Source organism: Eschrichtius robustus, chromosome 12 (assembly GCF_028021215.1).
Source record: "Eschrichtius robustus isolate mEscRob2 chromosome 12, mEscRob2.pri, whole genome shotgun sequence".
Classification (NCBI taxonomy): Eukaryota; Metazoa; Chordata; class Mammalia; order Artiodactyla; family Eschrichtiidae; genus Eschrichtius; species Eschrichtius robustus.
In genome coordinates, this window is record NC_090835.1 from 88,846,081 (window position 1) to 88,858,587 (window position 12,507).

General features: G+C 42.5%; 1 protein-coding gene across 1 annotated transcript in view; it reads left to right on the plus strand.

The window, feature by feature from the left end:
• The window catches only part of RIPOR2 (RHO family interacting cell polarization regulator 2), a 206,947-nt gene extending 199,270 nt beyond the window's left edge, over positions 1-7,677 (plus strand). Inside the window, exons 22-23 of the mRNA XM_068557672.1 lie at positions 3,541-3,631; positions 7,122-7,677. Of these exons, the coding sequence (XP_068413773.1) occupies positions 3,541-3,631; positions 7,122-7,222 (192 nt within the window). The 3' untranslated portion in view covers positions 7,223-7,677. The remainder of the gene's footprint in view (positions 1-3,540; positions 3,632-7,121) is intronic.
• The last annotated feature ends 4,830 nt before the right edge of the window (positions 7,678-12,507 follow it).

A 12,507-nucleotide genomic window follows, 5' to 3' on the forward strand; every position in this document is an offset into this window, starting at 1 on the left:
TACATTCTTTTTAAAATATTCTTTTCCATTATGGTTTATCCCAGGAGATTGGATATAGTTCCCTGGGCTATACAGTAGGACCTTGTTGTTTATCCATTCTAAACTTAATAGTTTACATCTACCAACCCCAAATTTAGTACCTAAATGTAACTTAGTTTTGTTAAAGTCAATACGTTTCAGACAACAATTCCATTTCTCAATAGCCCATAGGAATCAGTTTGCCTCAGAATTACTGTTAGAAAAGTATCTCCCAGGGCTTCCCTGGTGGCACAGTGGTTGAGAATCCGCCTGCCAATGCAGGGGACACGGGTTCAAGCCCTGGTCCTGGAAGATCCCACATGCTGCAGAGCAACTTAGCCTGTGTGCCACAACTACTGAGCCTGCACTCTAGAACCCGTGAGCCACAACTAGTGAGCCCGCATGCTGCAACTACGGAAGCCCGCGGACCTAGAGCCCGTGCTCCGCAACAAGAGAAGCCACCGCAATGAGAAGCCCGCACACTGCAATGAAGAGTAGCCCCCGCTCGCCGCAACTAGAGAAAGCCCATGTGCAGCAACGATGACCCAACACAGCCAAAAATAAATAAATAAATTTTAAAAAAAAAAGAAAGAAAAGTATCTCCCATCCCAAAAAAGAGGTGACATGCTGATTTCATCAGTTTTTCTTGTGTACAAAAAAATAGCAGGGACAAATAAAATTGGCAAAGAAGTAGTAAAATCCAGTGTGCCAATAAACTCCCAAATCCTTCCCGGAGAACTCTTTTACTAAGCAGCTCATCAATCTTAATTGTGTCAGAGGGAGGTGTAAATGAGAAAAGGGCTGAGAATTGCCAACATTAAAGAGCTTGCCTTTCAGTAGTCAAGATTTAATGTTTGACCGACCTTAATCACAGAATATAAGATTAATCATCCTTGAGAAAAGAATGAAAAGGCCACACCTTAAAATTTGCTGAACTCTTGGGTTGGTGCAAGGACCTGCAGGCCTGATGGAACATGAAGGAAGGGATTAACACCTCAAAAGAAAAAGTTAATGACCTGTGAAGAAAAACAGCTCTGGGAAAATTTGCCTTCCTTGTTACTTGGTCACAAAATTACCTTGAGGTGGCCAAAAAAAGCCCACAGTGGTTGCTGTGTACTTGGGTGCTCTCCTGATATACAGTGACAGGTCGGTGATGATAGCTCTGATATAGAGTTAACATAAATTAAGACATGAGGATAAGTGATCTGCACCAGTTTTTGTGGATTTACATGCTGTGAAGCTTACCATAAAAGCTACAGTTTTAGGACTTCCCTGGTGGCCCAGTGGTTAAGAATCGACCTGCCAATGCAGGGCACACGGGTTCGAGCCCTGGTCCGGGAGGATCCCACATGCCGCAGAGTAACTAAGCCTGTGCGCCACAACTACGGAGCTCACGTGCCACAACTACTGAGCCCACGTACCTAGAGCCCATGCTCCTCAACAAGAGAAACCACCACAATGAGAAGCCCGCGCACCGCAACGAAGAGCAGCCCCCGCTCGCCACAACTAGAGAAAGCCCGTGCACAGTAACAAAGACCCAACGCAGCCATAAAAAATAAATAAATAAATAAATCTATTAAAAAAAAAAAAAAAAGCTACAGTTTTAAAGTCTAGCATATCCAGAGTCTGGGAGCACCAATTCTTCTCCTTTACCTTTTTCTCCTAGAGGATAGGATCCTTTGTGCTGACTAAAAGACCTCTTTCTAAATCATCTGCAGCCCCACAGCTCCTGAAAGGGGCTCCATGCAGCATGATGTGAAAAACAGTGCAGACTCAACCAATCAACTCTTGTTAACTTGTCAGGGAAAAAAAACTTTTTTAAATTAATGATGGCAAACAGACAGCTGACATTTTTCTTTCCTATTATCAAAATGAAAACAAGCTTGAGAGGTCAAGGTCCTCAAATCCAGTGGCCCTCCAATTTTAGGTTCCCCATCTGTCTTACTGAGCTAAAATAACCCATAGTCTACCCATGCAGCTACCATTTCATAAGCCTACCTTTCTTCCAGAAAAGAAAACTGTAATTTGTTACCCAATATCGACTCCTCAAAATGACAGGAAGAGCATTTTATTTCGTAGCAGGCTCTCTTTCGTCTACCTGCCTTCAATACTGATGTTTGTAGAGACACCTGCTGGGCCCTCTTCTCCTTCTGAGTCCTCCCTGGGGAAACATGAATGCCTACGTTTTCCATCATCATCTCTATGCTAATAATTCCTCGTATTTCCAGTCCAGGGCTTCCCTTCCCATCTCTGATCAGCTTGCTCTTAGGTATCTCCCCTAGGAAGTCACCTCAAACTCCACCCATCTCACCCCCACCTCTAGTCTCTGGTATCTTAGTGGATTGTACAACCGTCTCTCAGTAGCTCAGGCCAGAAACCTAGGAGCCATCAGTGACCCCGCCCTCCCCCTCATCCTCCACATCCAACCAGCCTCCTCATCCTGCGGATCCTATCTCCTTAGTAGCCGGAATTTGTCCACTCTTTATCCCCACTCTATTCACCTGGATTCGAGCTACCTTCCCACTCGTCTCTCTGCCTCCCTGCAGTCCATCCTCTCTACTGCAGTTAGAAAGCTCAGAATAAAAGACAACTCCTTCTTAAAACTCTTACATGGCTTTCCCTGATCTTAGAATGATGTCCAAAATCTTTAATGTGGCTTATAAGCCTCCCCTCGATTTGGACCCTGTAACAAGCTACTCCCCTTACCTAGAATGTATTTCCTTCTCCACACCCCCAAGCACTACACGTACACACACGCATACACACACACATACACACACACACACACACCCCTACCATGTGCCCAAACTTGACTAACTCCTCTAAGATATCCCTTCCTCCAGGAAGACTTCCCTGATCAGACCAGGCTGCATTTCCCATTCGTGTTCTGCCCTACCACCCTGACTCAGCCTATCATTCATCATAATAATTAGTTTACTTGTTTCACGGTCTGTCTTTCCACCAGACTGTAAACTCCTGAGGGCCAGGACCATGTCATGTTCCTGGCTTGAGTCTCCCAGACCCTGTGAACTGCCTGGTTCACAGAGTGCTTAGTAAATGTTTGTGGAATAAACAAAGAGAAGAATTCCCATCCTTGATCTTTATTCCCCTCCTCTATTTTAGTATACAGACTAAAATTAGGAATTCTTACATTAGAGCTGTTTTGGAGGGAATGAGATACAGTAGAAAGAACTAAGAGAATTGGATTCTATTCTGGAAAAGCAGGCTGGTCACTTCACTTCTCTAGGCCTGGAGTCCCCTGTGAAATAGGAACTTAGCTGATCATCAGAGCTCCCACAAGTACAAATCCTGGGCTCCAACCCAGGAAGTTCTAATATAGTGTGTCTGGCGTGGCACCCAGGAATCTGTACTTTTACAAGAGCTCCCTAAGTCATCTTGATACTCAACTAGGTTTGGGAAGCCCTGGGGTTTTTAAGGTCCCTACCAGCTACAAAACGCTAAGTCTCATGTAATCCCACACATAAATGTCAGAACACTATTTTAACTATTTTCTCCTTGTAGGCTACTGAAAGCATTAAAATGCTGGTGACATTGTGTCAGTCTGATACTGAAGAAATCAGAAATGTGGCCTCAGAAACTCTCTTATCTCTTGGTGAGTTGTTTGTTGTTTTTTTCCATGATTGTTTATTTCTGACACCCTCAAAGGGAATGGTAAGGAAGAGCTTCATGTGCCTTGTTTTAGCAATTTTTCCCCTATAGGCTATCGGCTCACACTTACACACACACATATACAGTATGACTGATCAATTTCCATCTCACCCCAGCTCCTCGTTCTAACTATCTGGATGTTGAGGGAGAAGGTTGCTCTCTGGAGCCTTTCTAGCTGGTTTCACAGTCTGGGCACTATTTGGAATCAAGAACATAGAAATGAAACTGTCAGGCAGAGGTCAGAGTCAGGAATCCAGGTTGGATTGCCAGGTCGGGGTTGGCACTACCTGGAGGACAGTGATGGGTTCCCCAGGATGCCATGATCCCCCACGTACCACAGCGTCCCCCAGACTCTCAGGTTAACCTCTGATTGCCCTGCGGGCCTATTGCCCCCAAGCCCCGACACCAAAGAAAAGAAATGAAGTATTTATTTTTTTCTGGAATATCCAAATAACCCTTCTCCTTCACTTCACTCCAAGTATAAATACTATACTCCTCAAAGTCCTCAAATATAATCCGCTCAGTAATACTAGTTGGGAAAAAGCCGCTGCCCTAGTGTGACTCTAGTAGCAGCTTAAGAATGTAAGGAAGACACTCATGGCACTTACAGTCACTGTGGCAATCACACTCATTGTTCGGTGCTCTTTCTTAGGGTTTAATAAGGCTTCATTCTGCTATTGATATATCATGCAATGGATAGAAATCTTAGCCAACATATGTGTGTTTAAAGGATAAAACAGTAATTCCTCACGGCTTGCTTTAGGCATAGAAATTATTTAATTCCCTAAAAACGTGCCCAGGGTATTATTAGCTTGAACTTCTTTTACCCTTCACTGTCCTGAAATAACAATGACGGAAGGCACAGCCAGCGACGCTGCCCTCCCACTGTAACCTGGGGAGGCTTATCCCTGTAGATGATTCAGATCCAGTTCAGCTGCACACACAGCCGTATCTCCAGGGCTGGTCATCACACCTGCTTCACCTTAACTCTTTACAGATGTGGCTCCCCAAAGCCCCCATAGCCCACCACGCCACCGGTTCATGATTCTCAACTCTAGATGCCCATTGGAATCACCAGGGAACCTTTAAAATACACCCGTACCTGGGCTTCACTTCCAATGATTCTGCTCTTGTTGGTCTGAGCTGGGCCTCGGCACTGGGATCATTAAAAGCCTCCCAGGTTGAGAACCTCTGAACTCAATGTTATGAACTTCCTTTGACCCTAAGACAGAAATACTGGTGTATTTTTATCTCACACAGACGACTGAATTAATATAGTGAAAATAGTATTTTTGATGGGAATTGGTAAAAGATACTCTATGATAAAGGGCTGAGGGTTGTCACAGGGCATTCGAGGGGCTCCGAGCAGCCACTGTTCACCAACCAGTATGGAATTACTTCAATATTTGAACCCAGAGCTGTCCAGTAGACCCCTCTGTGATGATGGGGCTGCTCTGTATGCACCGTCCCAGACGGCAGGACGTATTCACACGTGGCAGCTGAGCAGTTCAACACGGCTATTATGCCTGAGGAATTAAAGTTTAATTTTGAGTAGTTACCATTGAAATGTAAACAGCCACCTGAGGCTGGTGGCCTCTCTGTTGGACACAGCAGTTTTCACCGTGGCTCTGGCCGTTCCAGTGCGTCCCGGCTGGACCTCAGTCTTGTTTGGAACCACACTGCCTGACACCCCAAAGCTCGAGCTCTTTCTCCTCCAACACCCTGCCTACTTCACAGGGCTGTTAAACGGACTAGCAGAGGAGCCAATGCAGATCCAAGCCCCTGAAAACTGAATCTTAGTAACAGTGAGGTGCCCTGAAACCCCGGCCCGGGTTGTGTCACTAAAGAATATTGGGTAACACGTGCCAGGCACTGTTTTGAGGGATCTACATGCATTAGCTCATTTAATCCTCCTGCGACTCTGTGAGGGACAGTTAATCCCAATTTACAGAGGGGCAAACTGAGGCATGCTAGGGTTGCATAACTCACCCACGACACCCAGACCCAGTCAAGCACTGCAATGGAATCCTGACCCTCTAGGTCACCTGGATGCTGTAGGTTACTGGAGGAAGAACTGAAGACCTCTAAATTGGAATCTCCCTGTGAGCAAACTAGGAACTAGCCTGGTATTATTGGGTTTTTAAGTAGCATTCATTAGCCTAGGCATCCACAGGGGTGTGTGTGAGCGGGCAGGGAGTATGGTATAAATGTGCTTAATTTAAGGGCCCTCTGTCTCTCCTCCCACTATCGTCAACCAGAAAGGCATTGCTGTTAATGTTTTATATCCAGGGTTTTGCATAAATATTTTGTTTCAAATAAAGGGTTCTACTCCAAAGTAAGAAAAAGTTGGAAACTATTGAATTAGGGAAAAAATAGCGTTTGCCTCAGAAAAGTCAAGGCATGCAGAAACAATCAACAAAAGAATCTAAAAATTGATGGCTTTTGCTTATAGAATAGTTCACTACAAAGTTCTTTTAAATACACGCAAATCTCTACTTTTGTATCTAATGTATTACTGAAAAAGTTAAATGTACTGAAAATAAAAACAACCAAAAACAGACTTTTGGTTTATTGAAAGGCCTTTATATCCAATAAATTATACATATATAGAGGCAATATATTATAAAATCCATGATTACACTCCTTTTCTAAAACCCACTAGTATCAATATATTTCCAGCATTTCAAGGAATCTTTTTTCTGTTTTTCTTCACAGTGAACTTCTGATTGAGCACAATTAATTATTTGCATCTTTGTCTCATTTGTATTAAACGTATGGAAGCCTGTTTCTTATCACTAGTTATGTGTACTTCATTTTCCCATTTTCTAATCATTTTTTCTTAAATAGGAAAAATGGAGTAAGATATTCAAATAATTTGCAAATACATGTTGGCTGTTCAAGATGGTACTGCTGATAGAACCAGCCTAGTTGTTGGCTGGCAGACAGCATCACTACATGTGTACAGGGCAAAGAATAATTTTTTAGCAGAAGTTTGAAAGCCTAAACTTGATTTTATGACAGATCATTTGGATGTACCAATATCTAATGTATAAAAGTGAAAGTTATGTAAAAGTTCAATGCACTGAAATCAAGGACTAGCCATATTGAAATCGTTAATGCACTTAAAATATAATCCATATGATTTCTCAGGAATAAATCTATTATGTGAAGTTATTGACATCAAATGCCCATAGGACGTCTACTGTGTTTCACATTCTTTTAGTCTCTGGCATTAGCTCAAAAGTTCTTGGTTGTTCTAAACATTACGTAGAAAACAACATAATTAAGAATAGCCAAAGATGACTTTTCCTCACCTAAAGTCAACCTTAGCAAAATATAGCGACCCCTACCTAAACAACTGGTATTAATTTATTATTCTGAGTGATGAATAAAAAAGTTCAAACTGGTATTCATTTTTGATGCTCTATATCCAGGAGAAGATGGGCGGCTGGCATATGAACAGTTGGACAAATTTCCTCGAGACTGTGTTAAAGTTGGAGGTCGTCATGCAAGTGAAGTTGCCACGGCCTTTTAATTACAAGTTAACTCTGCCTAACAGCTGTCTTAATAAATGGCCCTGTTAATCAAGATGGTGCTGTGACTTAGCTCGAAGTTGTTCAGGTTGTCTGGAAATTTAACATGTTATGGGAGGAATTCAAAGTCCCCTTTTCCAGTACTTATCTGCTTTTCCTTCAGCCAACAGAATAGGGCTATGTATATTTCAGTAGAGTACATGGTTGATTGCGTCTGACAATACTTAGTAAAAGAGTCTGTCTTATCTAGTATGTATGGGATTTTAAAACAGCCGTCTTTATACATTTTTGGAAGTTCTTCTATAAGCTTGAAATAGTCACATGATACTTTGATAAATATCATACGCCTTGCAGTTTTTCCTCTGTTGTGTTCTCAGGGTTGAGTGGCCCCTTTAGCTACCTAATTTTACCTTAAGTGCAAAGCAAAAAAAAAAGATTTCTTCAAGTAAAAGTTTGCCTGCAGAACCTGGTAAAAGGACATATTGTAAGCATTTATATATTTTTTTAATTTCATTTTTTCAAGCCTCCACTATTTCTCTTGTTTCTTTTGTCTATCGTGAAAATTCCAAAGGCATGTTTCCATTATGGTAAAAAAGATGGGTAGATCACTAAAAACTACCTTATTAAGATTATACCCATACTCATTTTAAAAAGATACTCAAAACTTAAGCTTTTGTTTTTTTAAACAAGAGCCATTTTATAATGATACTTTTACAATAGAGGTATTTTGCTGCTAAGACAAATCAAACCGAGAAGTTTTCAGACAGCTGTGATTAATTCAGAAAGTTATGATGCTCCTTGAAGTAGAAGAACATAGAAGTTGGAGGAATCCTAATGGGGTGGAAGCAGAGGGTCATTAACAGTGGTCTTTTCTTCTATACAAATTACCATAAGGTTAGGAAGAAGAATGCCCTGAATGATGGTCACTGCCCCCAGAGAAATCATTCATCACTGGATAGGATCCTTTGGCCAAATAGTTAAACCAACAGCTCCCATATTGCTTCCATATCAGGATAGCAAGTCCTTTAAATAAAGTACAAGTCCATTCAGTAGCTCTTATTAAATAACTTTTCTTCCTCTTAAGCGTATACAAGGTGGGATATGCCAAGATATAAAAATAATATGTGTGCGTGTAATTTGAACTGTGGAATATCAACTGTTCTCTGAATGTGCTTATATAAAATATCATTTAGATGTCATTTTAAATATTTACATTTTAGCAAGACCTTTAAAAACAACTCTTATTTCATTTTAAAGTGAAAATTGTCAGGCTTCCTGGCAAATAAGTTCTTTCAACTGTGAAGTTATAATGTATATATATATTTGTAAATTTATAAATATTATATATATGCATATATCTTTCATTTTAAAGGTACATTGTACAGTCTATATAGTTAGTATGTATAGTCTACAGTCTCTGTTAAATGGTTGAAATGATTCTTTTTATAGAAAGTCAAATCACAAATGTTACAGAGTTGTTTGCTTTGTTGTTTGGGTTTTTTTTTAATTTTTTGAATATTGCATGAGTACTTCCATATCTTTTGTATTCACTTCTGCATTTTATTTTTGGTTGAAGGGGGGTGCTTTTAGTTTTGTGGCATTTGTATTCGTCACTCTTTCAATCATGTAAGTTAAAATAAAAATTATTTTTGAATTACTAGTCTCCTGTTCAGAGTCTGGTGTATTTTTTTCACATGCCCTTCTTGAGTTGGTATTTACACAACACAGTACACCTCATTCTCAACTTGAGTTTATTCTTATCTTGAAATTCCTTTATCCATACATGAGGATGATATTTACTTCTCAGATTTGTTGTAATGCTAACTGGAGAAAAAGAGCTGCATTTCATCATATCCCTTCGTCTGGAACATATTCCTGTGCTGCCTCATTTTGTCTAAGTTGCTATTGGTATTTTGATGTCTGTGGTAGGTTAGTTACGTTTCTCGGCCTTAGAGAAGTGGCCTTCCGTAGGAGGCTCCTATGTGTCCCAGCAGTGCACTCCTCTCTTGTCACCCAAGCTGTACGCTCTGGGGCTTCCCCCTAAGAGGGCTGCGTGGGTCCTTCTTTTGTGGCAGGCTGACTATGTGGGCCTTCTGGTAGGCTTGGTTGGCCCCTAGTCTGGTGGATAGCCAGGCCCTGCCTTGTACAGATGCTGCTGGCTGCTGTTTAGTGGGGCCTGGTCACGAGGTAGCTGGTGGTGGAATCCTTGGGGGCCCTGAGGCCAGTGCTGGCTCACTGGTGGGTGGAGTCAGGGTCCCGAAGAGTCTGGGGCTGTTGCCCACCCACTGGCAGGTGAAGCCAGATCCTGGGGTTAGTGCTGGACCACCGGCAGGCAGAGCCAGGTCCTGGAGTCTGGCTGCAGGGCCCAGAGATCCCAGAACTCCTTTCAGATCGTTGGGGAGTTGGGGATGGCGGTTCCTGATACAGTTGGGTATGGGGTCCAGGGTGTCCAGGAGGCTGCGTTGGCCTGCTAGTGGGCAGGATCAGGGCCCAGCTGGTCCCAGGGTAGGGTCTGGCCTGTGGGATGGTGGTTTCCTCGCTACTGGTATCTGCCCCCCTGGTGGGTGAGGCTGGTCTGGAGACTTAATGCAGGCTTCCTGGAGGGAGGGGCCAGTGGCTGGCCACTGGTGGGTGGAGCTGGGTCTTGGCCCTCAGGTGGGCAGGGCCGTGTCTAGAGGTGGGTCCAGAGGCAGCTGTGGGTTCTTTAGTCTTCAGGCAGCCTGTCTGCTGATGGGCGGGGCTGTATCCCCGCCCCCTCCCTGCCAGGTCTTAATGATCCAAGATGTCGGCCGCCAGGACCCCAGGGTGAGCTGCAGCTGCCCCACCCCGCCTCTCCAGGAGACTCTCCAAGACCAGCAGGTAGGTGTGGCCCAGGCTCCCAGCAATTAACTGCTTTTGCCCTGGTCCCAGTGCGCATGAGATTTCGTGTGCGCCATTTAAGAGTGAAGCCTGTATTTCCCCTGTCCTGTGGGGCTCCTGCAATAAAGCCCCGCTGGCTCTGGGGCCTCGTCTTCCCAGTGCTGGAACCCGGGGCTGGGAGCCTGACATGAGGGTCAAAGTTCTCACTCCTGTGGGAGAACCTCTACAATGTATTTATTCTCCAGCTTGTGGGTCAGCCGTCTGTGGGGGGAGGGGGTGCGGAATTTGATTAGATCACAGTCCTCCCCTCCTGCCCATTTAGTTGTGGTTCCTTCTTTAGGTCTTTAGTTGTAGATCTTTTCTGGTAAGTTCCAGTCTTTTGCACTGATGGTTGTTCTGCAGATAGTTGTGATTTTGGTGTGGTTGTGAGAGGAGGTGAGCTCAGGGTCTTTCTGCTCCCACGTTTTGGCCTCTCTCAGTGCATGTGTTTATCACCCAAAGGTCTTAACTTTGTCTTCCCAACGCCAGCCCGCATAAACAGTTTCTTTAGGAGAGGTACCTAATTGAAGAAATCTCGATACACGCATGCACGCCTTGCTAATGCCAAGGTACTGCTTCCATCACGGGTGGCTTTCCTTGCTGTAGTTACTGCAGGTGGCCATAACATAAGAGCCTGCGCCGTTTCCAAACTAAGCTTTTTTGTTCTGCTTTGTGCTAATGCCTTGCAATGCCACCGTGACTGCAACTCTGCAAACCCCATGTCCCAGAGCTGCGTTTCAGAGTTGTGGTATCTATGAGCGGAGACTGTAAGCCCCCTGAGGCTAAATGAGTCTTTGTTTATTTGTATATGTTCCCAACCCAAACCCCCACCAGCATCATCACAGAGAAGCCCCTGACATTCAGCTCTCAGAGTATTTACCAAGTGATTCATTAAACACCAGTGATTGCTTAGTTACAGAGTCAGCAGTAAAAACAATTTCCCCTATGTGGTTTGTTGCTGTACTGCTTAACTGAATTACCTTACTTACTTTATAAAATTATAAAGTAAAATTGTAAACCAAAGTCAGCAGAAAACACCAGCACTTCTCACTATATCAGAAAAACAAAGTAGTCAAATAGAAAAATAAATATTTTTATCCCTGAAATTTTCCTGGGGACATTATCTCTTATAAAACAAATATGATGGATTTTGAGAAAGTTCTAAGTACACTTTTTGCAGGGAACAACAGTTGTTTGTTTGCTAAAAACTAGTTCTCTAACTTCTCATTTATTCAACAAGTATTTGTTGCATACTTAACTATAAATGAGGTATGCATATGCCAGGGACTGTTCTTGGCAATGGAGCTATAGCAGTGAAGAAAAAAAAAAAATGAGAGGACATAAAAATCCCTACCCTTGCGGGGCTCCTATCCTCGAAAGAGGAGACAATAAGACAGAGAAAAGGAAGGAATTCCCTGGTGGTCCAGTGGTTAGGACTCCGCACTTCCACTGCCGGGGGCCTGGGAACTAAGATCCCACAAGCTGTACAGCACGGCCAAAAAAAAAGACAGAGAAAAGTAATGTAATTGCCCAATGTTGGCGTGGGAGATGTGATAGGGCAAAGATCACAAGTTTCAAAGAGAGTGCTCAGGGAAGGCCGAATAGAAAACTACATTTGAGGATGGCCTGAGGAACGGATGGGATGAGTCAGTCATGTGGATATGTGGCTATCCCTGGGAAGAACATTCCGGGCAGAAGCAACAATAACCACAAAGACCTTAGAAAGGGACCATGCTTGATGTTTTAGATTTTCTCGTAGCCACTAGAAAAGAAGTAACAAGAACAGGGAAAGCTAATTCTAATAATATGTTTTATTTAACCTAATGTATCCAAAATCTTTCAACTTGTAATCAATATAAAAATTATTAATAAGATATTTTACATTCTTTTTCTCATACTAAGTCTTTGAAATACAGTATATATTTTACACTTACAGCACATCTCAATTCAGACTAGTCACATTTCAGGTGCTCCATAGCCACATGTAGCTATAGTGGGTACCATATTGGATAATGCAGGTCTATGTTTCCCCAATTGTCCCAGTAATATCCTGTATAGCATACACACACATACACATGCTCACACACATGCATGCACACACATAGATACAGGATCCAGCCATGGGTTACATGTTTAATTTAGTTGTCATGCCTCTTCAGGTTCTTTTCTTTATTAAATTTTTTTATTGATTTACAATGTTGTGTTAGTTTCTGAATCACAGCAAAGTGATTCATATATATATACATATATATATTCTTTTAAAAATTCTTCTCCATTATGGTTTATTACAAGATATTGAGTATAGTTCCCTGTGCTATATAGTAGAACCTTGTTGTTTATGTATCTGATTTATAATAGTTTTTATCTGCTAATCCCAAACTCCTAATTT